Here is a 17271-nt window from a genome sequence, read left to right as displayed (position 1 = left end):
ACTCCTATTTTAACCACTATGCATGATTCCCACTCTGATCATTAGACATGACTTCTCCTCAGACCACTAGACAAGACTGCACATGTCCCAGTCATGTGACAATGATGTAAAAGCCACCACAAAACTTGGCTCGAATGTAGAGTCAATTTATAAAGCTTATGCAGAATTTTTTTTTTTAAATTACACAGTTTCCAGTTCACCTGGATTTATGACTGTGTAGCTGGACTAGCACTTTGTCACCAAAGTGTAGCAGTGAATTTGGCTCTGCCATTTTAAAATAATCGCAGGTCTATTGGAAGACAGAAACACCATCCTTAACTCATTCCACTGTGCCTACGTATTGCAGCTGGTATGTTATATGAGATCACACAGCACTTTTAGTTTCCTCTGATAGATAGATACACAAAAAGTAGGCACAATAAAATGAATTAAACATGAAGCTTCAGAGTTGATAATGAATTCATGAGTTGAAGGCAGATGTGAAATATTTTTAAGACCTTTTTGTAATTTTAAAAACATTGATGCAGAAGAGTTACTTCATCTGGTTCAGTGCCTACATAATACTGTAATCATCTGAATGATAATAGATAGATGGATAGATTCCTCTTTCCAACTGGTATATATCCCAGTGAGAAACTGAGACAATCATTAATAAAGGAAAATGACATGTTGATGAATTTCAAACAAGGTAATTTATATAGTGCAAAACAACTAAACAGATTATGTACTAAAAATACCAGAAGAATTCCAGGGACATGGGCCACAGTTTTATTTATTTTTTCTTATAAGGAATCAGAATTTCTCACTTTATGGGCAGGGCATCATAGTTTCTTTCTCAGCAGTTATAAATGACCTCTTTGGAATGAAATGAATCTTACTATATAAATTAATATGCACTTAACAAAAAAAATGCAAAGAATAGTCAGATAAACTTGCACAAAAGGCAGTCTTGAGAGAGCTTGGAGAATAAGTAAAGAAAAGTTCCAGAGGGATAGCCATGTTAGTCTGTATACAGCAAAAACAACGAGAGTTCTGTAGCACTTTAAAGACTAACAAATTTAATTTCTGCAGGCATAAGCTTTCGTGGGCTGTAACCCACTTTGTGCTACAGGACTCTCATTGTTTTTACTTAAAGAAAACAGATGAAGACTGATAGACAGGTACAAAGTGCAAAAGCAGGTGAGTGAAGAGATGCATGGGCTTTAGGGAAGCTTCTTTCACTGGAGCATCGCTGCAACAAAAATCCCAGAAGGCTGACATTAGGGGAGAAGTATACTCATATTGTAAGGGAAAGGGAGTGAAGAAATATCATTGTAACATCAGTATGCACAAGGGTCTTATTTTAGGATTTCTAAACACCATATTGAAATACAGAGCATGAACTGAACTTGCGAAGCTCCATTCCTATTACTGAATAGATCATCTTGGAAAAGTAAAAAAACTAATTCTCCTCTTCTGTGCTCCCCTCCTACACACTACTTTCAGCCAGCTCTTTCATGGATCTCTCTCAAACTTCTTGGGTAGAATTCTGACTTCAGTTTAAACAGATTAAATCATGGTCACCATTTAAAGTGAACTTGATATGGCAACATACAGAAGTAATATATCTTCATAAACAATTGTTGTGATATGCAGAAGTTAACTTGCTCTGGTTGGATTATTGCTTGCTGAACACTGACATATTTTTCAGTAAGCGCAATAATTTAGCTCTAGGAACAATTAGTTTAATGACTTTTAAAATACTTGTTTAGGAGACTAATAAATGTGAACCAGTTGCTTTGGACACTGTTTACCAAATGCTGCCAACTCTCCATTGTCAGGCTCCACTCAGATCCATGATAGCACTTCAGTGCGCTGCCATGCTGACTGAGCAAAATGCAATTTAAATCAGGCTTCTGTATGTCATTATAAAAATTATACTATGATGACATTTGCTGGAAGGGCATATCCAGGTATTTTTTATACAGCTGGAAATAATCTATGACTACTTGAAAAACTGCATGCATGTGTTAGATACTATCCAGAAGCTGATTTGAATAATAGTGAAGACTATTAAAAAGTATGAATACCATTAAAAAAGAACACTGAGTACAAGAAAACTTCCTATAAAGACAGAGACAGCTTTTGATGTTCAAATCATATTATCTTTAAATTTTTAATGTCAATGACTTGATTTATACTATCAGACACTACAAGGACACTTGACAGGGTCATGTATGTGGAGCCAAATATGCTAAAATAAAGATGTGAGGATTTACTATTATCAGTATTAGAAGATTCTTCAGTGGTCAAGTTGTGCGTGTGTGAGAGAAGGGGTCCAGATAAGGAGCCTGACCTTGTCTGATATTATTGCAATGGAGATAAAAAGGTAGAGACAAATTCTAACAAATGCAACAGAGGAGAGGGAACAGCCTCCCTTTTCATTAATGATCACTTTAGGTATTAGAGTATACATAACAAGTGACAAGAGGATAGTTCTTTTAGTCCTACTGAGTCACAAATGAAGGAAGGGGCTATCATCAAACAAATTGTGTAGTCATTGTCTTCCACAGTATTTTAAAATACTGATAATTTGGTAACAGTTTTAACAATTCCCAAGTATTGAAATAAGTGAAAATGCTACAGAATGTTTCTCCCCCTTCTACTGTGCGCATTGGATTGCTGCATGTCATTAGTTTCCCAGGAAATAGTTGAAAGATGATATTTGATTTGGCTGCACTGTCACATTGACAGAATTCAGAGCAGAGTTTTGATGTGTGTATGGGAAACATTTTTTGAAAAGAGCAAACAGGTGACGATTTATTTGTAAAATAAAATGAACAGCACTGAACATTAAGACAGACTATATTTGGAAAAAGTTTCTTGAGGCCATTCATGGCTTTGCCACAAGTCCCATATATGGAGCAGTGCATTGTTGTGCTGCCCAAGGAAGCATCCACAAAGGAGATTGTGTCATAGAATCATAATCTGCTTCCATTTCCACTTGTTTAGGGTGTGTGTGTGTGATGGGGGGAGTAGCACTTGGCATGCCAATTCTTTGTGGGTAGAGGGAGCTCTCAACTCTCAACCTCAAAGCAGAAGGGGAGTAGTAGCTTTGTGGAGACAGCTTCCTCCATTGCAGATGCATAGGATGGGCTGTGATCTGGCCCTCAGAAAATTAATTACCATATACTTTTCTTTATTAATTTAACTAAAGGAGGAAATATTTCTAACTGCTTGAGAAGGTGGGGGTTTTATTTCTTTTCTTTTTTTTTTTTTTGGTGATGCAGATAGAATTGTTGGTATAGAGTTATTTACCAGGCTTCTGTATGTCATTATTTATTTATCCAACAAAGTTCCTTCCCCCAAAAAAGAATTGTTTATTAAGCATTTTCTAACTACTTTCATATCCATATTTTGATATGTTATAAAGGTGCTAATGAACAGTGAAATCTGGTTGCTAGTGTCCATCATGTCTATCTTCAGAGTCTGTTTTGCATTTTCCAGAGAAATTAGAAGGTTTTTTTATATGTACATAGGTTACATCTAGAATGAACAGTAAATTTCTCTCTCCTCCTTTAGTAAACTTCAGATGTGTCATGTCATAAATGGGTCGAACAGTTAAGCTGTATTCTCTATTGGCATTCTGTAACAAACAGCTGCAAAGAAAATGGGGTAGTAGTTCTGGATCAAATAACCATGTGGGGAAAAACTCCAGTTAATGCAAAAGTCACCAGACTGAATAGTGACTAACAACAACAACTAGAAAATGGTGAGACATCTAGTTAGGGATAATTTCCCAGAAGAGATTAAGTTAACAATCTACTGACTGCTCTGGATTTCCCATTAGTATGGAACAGACTCTTATGATGGTTCCTTCTCCCCAGGAGAACAATATTTGCACATTACTGATTAACAATTCTTTACTGAAAGAAAGCTTTTCAGCATTGTATAGGGACACATATGGGCTCTGTAAAAACAAGAGACGTGTAACACTCGGTAAACAGAAAGTAATGATCTTAAACAGGCCAAATCCTTGAACTCGTCATTAATAAATGTCCCCCTGCATTCAGCAGCCCTGGCTGCTGGGAGCCTGTTTTCTTCAAGTACTTCAAACACTAAAAACCAGGAACATTTATTATTTTAATCCATTACAGGCAGTGCTTGATTTAACTTTATTGGTTGTGGTGGTGGTAGTGGTTATAGTGGGGGTAGCGCAATGCTCTTTTACACATCATTTCAAAAGGGCTTAATTATATTTTATAGCTTGGGCCAGGAATCCTGCTTGTTTTGTGTCTAACAAGGTTCAAATGAAGTTCAGGTCAGTGATGAATCAGAAGAAAAGTCAGAGATGGTTATCTATCTAAAATGAGCTCATCTCCCCTAAAGAAAGGCTAGACAGGTACATCACATTCATTACCCTACTGAGTGCTAAATAGCATAGAAATCATAAGTTGATGGGCGATTTGATCATTTCTGAATTTGTGGTGCCAGGTTACTGCAAGCATATGAAAATTTAGGGCTAGACAGAATCTCTTTAATTTTTGATCAATTATTGTCATATGTATAGAATGATTTACAATTTATTTGTAAATCATTATGCTACTATGTTACACTAGCTAAAGAAAAATTAATTCTAATAGAGAAAAATATGTAGTAGAATAATAACAAAAAATGTAGGGCTTGTATTCATCCCTGGTGTTACAGACATTGAGTGAAATCCTGGCCCCAGTGAAGTCAATGGCAAAATTCCCATCACTTCAATGGGGCCAGGATTTCATCCACTGTCACTGACAATGAACTACTAATAACATGAACGTAATAATAATACTTAAGCTTTAATATAAGAGCACTTTCCATCTTTAGATGTCAAAACGTTTTAGAAAGGTGGCTAAACATTCTTATCCCCATATTACAGATGAGGTAAGTGCAGCACAGAGAGTCTGCAGCTCAGACTTTTAATTTTGGACGTGTCCATTTTTGGGTGTTCAACTTGAGACACTTAGGGTATGTTTACAGAGCATTTTGGAGCCTGCAGGAGCAAGCATCCCAGCCTCGGTTGACAGACTTGGGCTAGGACTCTAAAAATAGCTGTGTAGACAGTGCTTTGAAGTTGCAGTTCAGGCTGGACCTTGGGCTCCAAAGTCTGGGGGATGAGGGGAACCCCCCTCAAGTCTATTGCTCCAGCTGGGATGATTGATCCTGCGGACTCCAAAAGGGCTCCATACTGGACTTGGAGGTATAATTTCCAGCTTGGGTAGACATGCCCACATCAGCTGTCATTGAGCTAGCTTGTTAAAAATACCATGGGCTGCTTAGGTGGCAGGACAGGCTAGCTGCCCTGAGTACAATCCCATCTGAAGCCTTAGGCACATGCTTGGAGCAGCTAGCCCATCCCACTGCTTGCCTTGCTGCAGCGAGACTGCTATTTTTAACATGCCAGCTCTATTAAAAACAAGTGTGGGTAGTTCTACCTGAGTTGGAAGTTACATCTCCTGCTCTGGTATAAAGTTCCAGAGGGGTAGCCGTGTTAGTCTGTATACAGCAAAACAACGAGAGTCCTGTAGCACCTTAAAGACTAACACATTTCTGCGGGCATACGCTTTCGTGGGCTGCAACCCACGTCAGATGCATCTCATGAAATACAGACATTCTCTTAGGGGTTGATTTTCAGAAGTGCTTAGCACCTGCAGCTCCCATTGATTTCAGTTGTGGGCATTCAGAATTACTAAAAGTCAGGCTGTGGGTGTCTTACATTGGGCACTCAACACTGAAGGTAGCCAAAACTAATGGGCAGCCCTGAAAATGTAGGCCTAAGTAATTAGCCCAAGGCAGAGTTGGAATTAGAGCTCAGGTCTCCTGACTCCCCACTACATGCTTGATTCACTAGATCCCAGCTGCTCTACTAAAACAATTGATCCATGTATTAGATGAAAACCCTTTTATAATGCAGCCATTATACAGAAAAATACAGAATGTTTAAAAAAAAAAAATAAAAAAAAAAAAAATCAAAGCACTACTCTTCAGCTATTACACATTTTCTGGTTAATGCAAGTCTTCTGTAGACTCACAGTTAAAAGCTGTAGTATGAGAATAACAGAGCTTCCGTTATTGTCATACATAGCATATGCAGCTATATAACAAAATACAAAACAAGAAATCCCCAAATCACAGATCCTGAAATGAAATTCCCATCTCATACAGTAAGTATAGGTGATTGTTTGCATTATGAAGGTAGCAAGAGAGATTTAAAAAACAATGTTATTTATTCTGGATAAACATAAAATGGTTTAATTCAGTTCCATTTGGCAGTCATCCATTCATTGGAGGTTAAGCTATGTTAATTAATGGTCCCACACATTTAGAACATATTTTCTTTCTTAAATCAGCAACCTACAGTTAATTTATAATTTTAAAATAATAACCCAAAAAACCCAACCCCTCAAAAACCCCTAGACATGCCAGTTCATCAGTAGCAACTCAGAACCCTGTTATAAAGTAACAGTAGGGAATCGGACCAGGATTAATAGTAGTACTCAGTCCTGGGATTAGGTGGTGTCTTGTTTCATGGATTTTAGGCCATCTGTTCTTCCCTCCTACATTTTACTTCTGCAGAACGATAAACGCACCTCCACCTCAGGGACTATAGAAAGGAATTAGAATTCTTCTGCTTTTCATTATCACAAGATTCAGTAACTCATTTCATTGTCAGGATAATCCCCTTTTACTCTTTCTTTTGCGCTTGCAGGGTATGCCATAATGACAAATAAAATCCCAGATGTTAGAGACCTGCTGAGGTCTCCACCTTTTCTTGAGTGTTGGGTTTAAGCTACTTGGGACATAGTGTCAAAACTGACAGGACCCTGATGCCCACACCCAATATTCATTAAGGTTTGTTAGTGATTTGTATAGCTGTCTACAAGCTGCACTTCCACTTCAATCCTCAGTGGCCATTTAAATATTTAGTTTGTCCTCTGGCTTTTACTGACAAAGAATTCATTTCCTATTGTTCAATTGTTGGAAAGAGTTTATATTTCTTCTAAAAGTAACAAAGGTCTTCTGGGTGTTGTAAATGGCTTGTTACTGCTGCATATTATTTTAGGTAGTCATATCTAATTTAATGTTTTATTTCCCCTTAGGCTAACTTGCATATCTGCAGAATCCAAAGGCTATGACAACGCCTTAGCAGAATTTTCTCAAGAGGGCCAGTTAACTATGAAATGAAAAGTTTGGTATTTGCTTTATACCAATTAACAGCTACATTTTATTTTTTTATATTTATCAAAAGGATCTTAAGTTCATTACATTTTTAAGTTGTGACTAGTAGAAATACATGCAATTTTCATGTGAGAAATTGAATGTTTTTTTCTTCTTATTTGCATGCTAAGATAATTATATCTGCATGATAGAGGAAGGATACTGAAAGTTATTTAAACTGCTAGTCTTTAACCAAGAAGAAAACAATTAACTGGATTTTTTATGGTGGGAGTTCCCAATGTTTCAGGCACTGAGCAGAGAGTCTTCTCCCTTGTGCCTTCCTGGAACAGGACACTGGTCCAGACAGAGTTATGGTTTTTCTCTTCTCTTTCACTCTGGAGACAGTATGGTTCCCAACTCTCTTCTACAATCTTACCAAATGGGTAGCTCCAATTTTAAAGCCAATCTAAATTAGCTAATAGGGCATGTGTGTGGGACATTAGCACTCTGCTTTCTAGAATTTAATGACATGAGGCACTACACACCAATGAGCTCTGTACCTCATGTGACCTGCTGAGCACTGTCAAGTGCCACTGACTACAATTAGACATGAAAGATGTAAGACACCATGTAGGAGATGCCCAGCGCCTCACAGGATCAAGCCCATTATGAGTAATTCCTGAGATTGCTCCTGAACTTGGGCTTCCTGGTCAACTGTACAAATAAAGTGCCTGCAAGTTACCTAAGCAAACTCACAACATTCACTATTTCAAGATGTGGCTCCAGATTTACCCTGCTAAAGCAGAAACGAAGTGTCAACTTCTATCTTTAAACCACATAAATTGGTTACATTTACATTTTTTATTTATTTTCAAATTTAAATTACTGTCCTTGAATATGTCACAAAGCTATAACTTTTGACTTTATTAAACTAAAATTAAAACTACTGTTGATAACTCTAGTCACAGAGTTTTCTGCAATATAGTACATCACATTCTATAATAATATTACATTACTAAACCATTCAGGACTTTGCCAAAAGTACAGAGGAGAGTATAAGTATTCTAGCAGAAATTGGAATCATGTTTATTATAAGTCACTGTTGTATTAGAACCTGCAGAGTGTCCAAAAATGAAGTCCCTTGAAACACTAATGGTTTGGGGTTGTATAATATTGCAACAGGCTAAGTAGAAGGGAGGTTTTTTAACTAGGTCTAAAATATCCAAAGTTGTGATGTGTGCAATCACTACTACAATTTTATCCTGTCAAAAACTGAAAAAAATAATTCAAATGATTAGTCATTGTACTTTTCAAGTCATGAATTTTCTTCTTTAAATAGAGGGAAAAAAGAAAAAAAAATCAGAAGCTTTTGAGTTTCCATGGTTAAGTGACACTAACGATAAATGTCTTGAGAGAAAAATAATAGTTTTTCAAAAGTTATATATGGCGAGCTTCTTTGTTAATTTTAAAGAAACAAAACAAAACAAATACAACCAAAGTCATTACACAAGGTCGTAAGATTTGTTCCCTCTCTCCCCCCACAGGGGAGGAAACAAGCCGACAACACATTCCCGTGTGTGTTTTTCTAAATAATTCTTAGCACTGAAGAGTCCTCTAGCATTATAAACCAACTTCATCTTTTACATTAAAACTCATCTGGAAATGGGGCAATTTACACTGTTTATAAAACACTGTCACATAAAATGTGTAAAAAAACATATTTCACTAAAAATAGCTTGCGTAAGTAAGGGATTAGAGTACTTTCTACTGAAATAATTGTTCCTTTGTAGTTTTTTCCATGATGTTTTTTGAACAGTGTTTTTAACTATGTTTATTAAAGTCAGCACATCAGAAAGGATCAAAGAGAAAGCTAGTGAGAACCAAAGAAACCCCAAGTGTATTGTGTTGTCTCACTGGGGAGTTATGCAGATTCAAGTAAACAAGTGCAAATTGTTGAGGTTTTAATGAAAATTTTCAACAATTATTGAATCTGAAGTCATTCTATATAACATCTGTACAACAGATGGCCATACTGTACAAAAGGCAAGCAATATTCCTTTTTCTTTCTCTGTTTTAACAGTACATCTGAGAGGACTACTTTTGTCACTGTGCTCAGTTTGGTTCAGTAAATAATTCGTAAAATGCAGCTGCTACAGATGGTCACAATACTTATATGACTATAAAATCAAAGACACAATAAAGTATTTGCGTATTAGTTTCATACTATAAAATATCTGACATTAACCCTGTTCAACTTAGAAGGTATATCTATAAAACTTTTTAAAAAGAAAATTCTGAAGTACTGACATATTTTAAATACTCCTTGCTCTCAAAGATCTGATTGACACAGCTACTGACTTTTTCCATTCAGCTAACTCATATGACATTTTTATATTTAAAAATCCAAATCTTGCTAGTAACAATAGTATTCTTTTGTCTTCTGAAGATCTTTGAAACAAAAATATAACATAAGTACTTTCACAGTAATTTATCTTTTTTCCCAAAAGTTACCTTTAGAATGTATTAAATAAGTCAGTTTTAAACACAGTTCATTGGAAATGTGTTTTTCTGTTATTGAAACCTAAAAACAATTTCCCACATTGCTGTGTTGGAATTCAAAAGCTTTTGTGTATGTGATGTATTTTTTTTTCTTACAAAACAGAAAGATACAGTAACTTTAATCAGAGAAATGTGAAGAGTGTCCGCTGATTTCACTTTATTGTCTGGCTAGGGAAGTTATTCATATGAAATGATTCGTATCCATTTTGATTCGATTCGACACTAGTATTGCTTTATTTAAAATGCTTGCCAAAATACAAACATACTGGAGACTTGCATATAGTTTACAGCATTCAAAAAAACAATCTGTCTCCTGATGTTGCCAGAAAGATTAAGAAATATAACTTTGTAGCAGAATATTTCTGAGGCTTAATGTGCAAGTCAAGGTAAGTCCTTCTGGGAGGATGAAAACTCAAGGGGAAGTGATATACACTGTTGAGTTTGCCAAATTGTTTTATAGTACAGTGACAGAACAGGCTTGGTTTTGATATATAGAAGTTTGCTGTGGACACAGTAATGTACCAGAGGAGGGATAAAGTACGAGTGACAAAGGGGAAGTGATGGAAAGAAAGAGGATTAGAATACACAAAGAAGGCTAAAACTATGTAAAGGATATTAAAAATGCCCTTTACTCTACTCAGTTGCTGCCTTTTCCATACGAGGATTGAGATATGATTGGAAAAGCGTGGGAATGCATTCATTGTTCCTGTCTGTACTGCAATTTATTTGTGGATAAATCAAGAATTTCAGCCTCTAGCACTTTCATAGCCTTTCATGTTCTATGAACCTTGAATTTTTCATTTTCAACTTTTAAAACAATAAAAAAGCACTGAAGTTTATTGGCCTGAGCAGGAATATTTCTGATGAAAAAGAAATAAATCACCTAGTTTGGCCTAGAACTCATACTTCTCAGCTACAAACCATTTTCTTTATCTCTTAAGCTACATTGCCAGCTGGCTAGAACTGGCTAACTTCCAGATCATGCAAATGCCCCATTGTATTAATTTTACTAAGAAACTAACCAATACAGTTTATAAAGTAGTGCAAAAATCCTTAGACCTAAAGAGGGAATCTATTTATGTTTGGCGTTTTGCTAATTTCTCACATTTTGTCTCATAGCAGTGACAACAGTTGTCACAAATGGAAGTTTCATTTTCTCTTTGCTAACTCCCATTGATTTTAGTGGGAGTTAGGTGCCTAGCACTTTTGAAAATCCCACCGCGTGTCTATCTGCATCTTTTGGTACCTAAATACCTTTAAAAATCTGGTGTCTAGTATCTACTGTGGGGAAGTCCCACTTTGTCTCTCTTGTGTGCACAGCATATTAGCAGCATGTCTTGCAGTGTCCATATAGCCAGAATTCAACCGAGAATTATGACAAATTAATAATAAAACAGTAGTGATTAATAGTTATAATACTTTGCAATTATGCAGCAATTCATCCCAGGCCCTCAAACATTTTACAAATACCATTAAACCATATAACATCCCTGACAGGTACTGGAAGTACTGAAACTATTCCCTCCACTTAACTAATGGAGAAACTGAGGCAGAGACAGACTAGCTGATTGGTTCAAGGATCACATAGTGAGGCCAAGGCAAAGCCAGAAATTGTACTCAGTAATCCTGAATTCCAGTCCCCAGTTCTAATTACTACCCATTATGACAAAGAATACAGGACAGAGCAGGCTTGGCTTCTCTGATACTGGTGAATACCTGCATAAAATTTGTAGTTCTAAAATTTACAGAGTGTGAGTGACTTTGGGTTTTTTTGAGAGGTGGGGAGGTTGGCTTTTTTTGGTGGTCTACTGGTTACAGTAAAAGATTGGAAATCAGGATTCACGGGGCTAGATTCTCCATTCCACTAAGGCCATTTTGTGCTGTGTAAGCTGTGCAAAGAGGCCTTAAAGTGACTGGAAAAAGCTAATGGAGAATTCCACGGGAACACTCTGCCAGCAGAAAGCTGGTGGAGACAGCTCTGCTACCTCCTTTGACAGCCACCTTCACTCCCCTTGGGGTATGGGCTAAAGGGACTGTATGGGGGGCAGAACAGACAGGAGAGGAAGATGGGCAGAGTGGAGCTCTACTACATCCAATCCTCTACTATCATAGGTAACCTTATACTGTCAGCATAAGTTAAGGATGCCCCTGTGTAGCCATAACTTGCTTCAGCTCAGGCAGCCCTGAATCAGGGAACTGAAACCAGTTTACTGAGCGCCGTATCACCCCCAGCTCCTCCCTCAGAGTAGAGAATTAAGGTACTTGTTTCTGCTGCTGATCCACTGTGTTACCTTGGACAACAAACCTAAAATCTCTATATCTTGCTTTACTAAGCTGTAAAATGGATAACATACTGACACACAAATAAGTAGTATTTTTCATTTTTAAAAGCTCTTACCTGTAGTTTTATGTCCAGCTTTGACATTCAGACTTCCATTGAGGTTTGATAAAGATGCTAACAGGCAAGGTTTATTTGGGTGTGGGATGGTTTCCATAGAAACAACGATTTGGGCAGTATGAATTGAAATCTTTTGAAAGCAGGAAACAACTCTCCACAAGTTTTCCTGGACTGAAGCCAGTTGCTCTTCATTAGCATTTACTGCAGGTGGAGAATCTTTTCTCCTGGAATATTTGGGTGCTGATATGTCATCCTTGTTTGGAATGTTATCAGCTGAAGAAGCAGCATCCTTGCAAGTCTCATAATCATTTGTCCTTATGATTTTCTTCAGGAAATGGTGTATTTGATCAAGTTTGACAAAGTTCAGGTTTGCTTTCAAAGGCTTTGATACAGCCATGTTTATGTCAGCTGTAGGAAAGTTTTAAGAGATACAAAAACATTATCAATTACTCATTTTATGGAAAAAATAATTACTATTTACTTGAAGTATGTAGAGATAAAGTTATTTATCTTATGTTTTGTTCATTTGACAATCAATATTAAAACATAAAGCAATTTTTCAATGAGTAAACTGGATGATTTTGACATTTCAATAAAATTACTAAAAACAGTAATCACTGTTTTCAATTTTAATGGAAGAAATCTAACAAAAATCTTATTTTCTTGTTTCTGTTAAAGGATCATCACAGCATCATGAAAAGACATAGACAAACTCCAGTGTGTAGGAGGGCAAGTACATAAAACCTTGTGCATCAGACTGAAATATATATATTTCTCATTCCCTTGAGTTTTAGTCAAGCAACTCTACTGGTACTGTATATAAACTATAAAGCTGACAGTGGAAATTTTCACCACACTTAAATTGATGGATAATGTGTATACTTTTTTGGTTTTACATTCAGAAACAATACTGTTCTAAATGTATTTTGTACTTAAATATGAACTGTGATGCAAACCTGAAAAATTAATTATGCATAATCTCTCTGCTTTGGGGAACATTTAGCCCAGAAATAACATAACCTTTTACAAATACTTTTCCCCCTCTGTGAAATCCTCTTGGTACGTTCTGTGAAATTATATTGATATTTCCTGGTTTAATTAAAATGTCTCACAATGAATTATTTTGAGAAATCACAATACAGTGAATTTCCTGGGTTGCAATGAAATTTCTGATAGTTATGATATTGCATTCCCGTAAAGTACAAAGACATTTATGGCAGGTGGGCAGCAGAATGTTTAGGTTATTTAAATCTTATTTCTATGCTGCTGAATGCTTCTCACAGCTGGTGAGTTGGGGCATTCAGCTCCGAAATCCAGGTTTAACTCAGTTTTCATTGTCCTGGCCACACCGTAAAAAAGACAGGGGGCAATAGATGTGGTTTAATTAAAACAAAACTGTATCCACTTAAAATATCTGGGCATACTTAACAATAAATCATACAGCGCAGGTCATCAATATTTCCTTAATTGTTTTCCCTATAGGGGCAACAAACCCTTTTCTTCCATCCAGCCAGACACGGACTCACTGCATACACTTGCGATGAGCACGTATTTGCTGTGCAGTTCAGCTTTCATTCAATAATGAAGAATGAAAAATGGTAGTTGTCCTTTCAAGTAAAAAAGATTGTTTTTTTCACTATGTTGTTCTTTTCAGTTGCAGAGCACAAGGTGATCACTTTAACTCACACAAATAAACTGTGTGAAATGTTCACAACAAAACACAAAACTGCCTGCTTTTAGGTTTTATTATAAGTTCATGTTGCAGGCAGTTTGTTGAAAGGTTCACAGAGTTTGATAAACCTTTAAATTAAAGTTGGGCCAAGTTTCAAATTAATCTGAGCCAACTTGTTCTTTTAAGACAAAACCATTTGAGATTTGGGATATGGCCAAATGAACTTCTGCTCCAGAGGCACAATGAAACTTTTTACTTGAAGGGTAAGGGTCTGCAAGATTAGGCCCCTATACCCTAATTCAGAAAATCACTTAAGCACACACTTAAATTTACTATTGATTTCAATAAGCTTAAGTAGACGCTTAAAAGCTTTTCTGAATCAGGGCCTTAATCTCTAAAAGTAAAACTAGAACTATTTTCCTACAAAGACAGGACATAAACTTACTAGTGGGGAGATCGGACTTCCACTGTATCTTAAAGGAAACGAATATGGAATTTGAAATAAAACCTTCCTAGAAAAATATTATTAATGCTTCATTGGGGGCTGTTAGCTGTAAGTTACAGTTGAAAAACTATTTTAATAATAACTCACTATTTTAATTAATATCTTTCTGAAAAATTTTCCTTTTGTGCCAAAACTTTCATGTTGAATTGAAAAGTGTTACACTAGCTAAGACAGGTAAATAATAGAAAGGCACATACTAGAAGGATGGGCAGAAAATAAAATAAGTATCATCTTGAAATAAACTGAGAAAGAAAGGGCATGAGAAGTCACTAAGGTTCAGATTTTTAAAAGTATTTAGGTGTCACTGCAATGCATAACTGATTTAGGAGCCTACATCTCAATTTTAAAAGGGATTTAGGCCTTAAAAGCCTCAGAGCACATTTGACTACTGATGCTTTCCTATAGCAGTATATTCTACTTTTGCAGACAGCAAGAATAAATGCATCCTAATATACATGTTCCACAGGAGAGGTGACAAGATGAAATCCTAGATCATTCTGCATGAGAGAGCCTTAAGGGACAGATGAGTAATTGCCCAACAGTACTCTCTTGGGATCTCTGAGACACAGAAAGATATAGGGATAGATTAGTCATAGAGACTGGATTGAGGTGCACTTGCAGAGATGAATAGGGAAACTTGCACAACACCTGTCTCATTATGTCTGTATTTAATCAGTGCTATTAGTCACTTGCTTTCCTAAGCCTTGAATTCATCCAAAAAAGCAATTACACCCCCCACCCCCCACCCCCCCAAAAAAAAAAAAAAAAAAAAAACAAAAAGAGCACTAAAACACAGGAGCAATGCAAGCCAGGCTAAGTGGATGGCTTCCCTGTTTTCTACACTGAAACAGTTGCCATTCCTGATAACCTAATATAAAATTTTGTCAAGTTATTATTATACATGGAATCAGGCCTTACAGATATTGGTGTCAGCCAAAGACATAATTGCAGAAAATTTAACACTGGTGCCTTTATTGCAAATATTTTAACAATCTCATAATGTCAAAAATTATGCAACAAGATTCTTTGGCATTTTAAGTAAAACATAAAAATAAAACTGAGAAATCTACATGATTTTATTCATTGCCCTGTTTTATACTTTCTCCTTAACACTGTGAAAGGAACATTAACATTCACTCTGAGAACTTGTTTAAGTGATGGACATAATATATATCAGTGTAGATTGGTGGCATCTTACAGCAGCAGATAAAGATCATAATGGGTGAAATTTTCAACCTCTTACTTGGCCCCTTCATGCCAGGTAAAAGGGCCATTGCATCATAAAGGGACACAGAACTCAAAACCCTAGATCCAGCTGGGAGAGAATTCCCCAAGTGCAAGAACTAAGGAATACAGCTGAAGACTGTCCTTTGAGGACACCTTTACAAGCCTGACATGCAGGTAGGATGGAATGTCTGGGGTAGGCCCACAGCACATAACACAGAGAAGATACTGGGAAGTGTTGCTGGCCACAAGCAGGTAAACACCACACAGGCTGCAGTAATTTAGATAGCCCTTCAGAGCTATCTAAATTACACTACTAGAATCTCTGCCCTGCAGCACAGAATCAGCGTCGAAACAGACAGATAATTCCCACCCTTTCCTTGTCTGAGGGGCTTCCACTGCAAATAAACAATAAAGGGATCCTTAACAGATTGTGATAAAGTGGACTATTCCAAATTACATATCTACACAGGAACAAACTGTATTAGAGGATCTCATGGAAAAATATTTTCTTCCAGTGAAAAGTGCACTTAATTAATCTGCTTTCCTGTTTGTTGTACTTCTCTCTCCATTCCCTTGCCACATATCTTTAGATTACCAAGTAAATCCATGTCTGTCAGTTATTAGTTTCTAATTACCCTTCACAACTTTCTGAACAGCTACTAGGAAACAGAATGATGAAATGACTATTGAGTTAAAAGGAGATTAGACAAACATAAATAAATTACACTTATTATATGCTCCCACCACACCAGGAGATGACTTAACAGTGAAAGGAAAAGAATCACGTTGCAATAATGAAATCAGAGAGGGAATTCAGATCCCAGAGGCGATTCTATGGAGTTTATGTTAAAGTATACCTTGTGGGGGACCAAAAATCAACTGGAATAGTTTCCTGAAAACTATTTCCAGCTATTTTCTTATTTAAAATGTTCCAACTTCACTTGACCCATTAGTCATCATATTACATACATTTATTATGTATTTTGAAATCTATTACAGAAAACTCAATGGATTCAATATGGTCCGTTTTAACAAAATCATAACATCTATAAAAGAAAATGTATAAGCAGCACTCTGAAAATTCTGTCTGAAACAATTTCTTCCTTTGACATTTTATTATAAAAGGTGTATCAAAAATAGGTGCAGACTTACAGCACTATGGGTAATGAAAGAGATGCCAGGGCTTAAGCAATTTTTTTACATTCAGAACTGATGCATCAAGCAGCCAGAGGTGCCAGGGTATGAACTGCCAAGCCTAGAGGTGCTGGGGCTCAACCCTGGGAAGCCCTGGCACAAATTAAGCACTGATTTTCTCTTTCTGTGAAATATTCATGTTTGCACTGTGATGATGTCTTTTTATTCCATGAATTAGAGGTGACGGTGTAATTCAAAAGTGGCAGAGCCATGAGTGAGTTGAGTTGATCAACCCCAACGAGTGAAATGAAAAATTCTACATATACATGGACCAATCTATTAAAATAATACCAGACAATATTATATTTCTTCTCCTGCTTAGCATTTTAAAGTTGGATTCTGTTGGTCAATTTTCTCAGCAGTGGGTTGTGCCATTTCCAATAGAGTCTAAGTTAGAATCCATGGCTAAGTTAATTACTGGGTGACTGTTTAAAAGGCTGGGAAACTGACAGAACCATTACTATTTGCTTTTGATAGATATGAAATATATCTTAAAAGAGAAAATATATATTTTACATATCTCAATTCTGAAAATATTAA

General features: G+C 36.4%; 1 protein-coding gene across 4 annotated transcripts in view; it reads right to left on the bottom strand.

Annotated features, from left to right (window-relative positions):
* VPS13B (vacuolar protein sorting 13 homolog B) overlaps window positions 1-17271 on the bottom strand; it is an 819784-nt gene that overhangs the window by 124260 nt on the left and 678253 nt on the right. For all 4 annotated transcript variants that reach the window (XM_067537148.1, XM_067537121.1, XM_067537138.1 and 1 more), the window contains one exon: window positions 12134-12541. In XM_067537148.1, coding sequence (XP_067393249.1) covers window positions 12134-12541 — 408 coding nt within the window. The remainder of the gene's footprint in view (window positions 1-12133; window positions 12542-17271) is intronic.

This window comes from Emydura macquarii, unplaced genomic scaffold (genome assembly GCF_026122565.2).
Source record: "Emydura macquarii macquarii isolate MOO-44397 ecotype Brisbane River unplaced genomic scaffold, CSIRO-AGI_Emac_v2 contig_383, whole genome shotgun sequence".
NCBI classification, from domain to species: Eukaryota; Metazoa; Chordata; order Testudines; family Chelidae; genus Emydura; species Emydura macquarii.
Note: the sequence above shows the minus strand (reverse complement) of the source record. Positions and strands in the feature narration are given on the sequence as shown.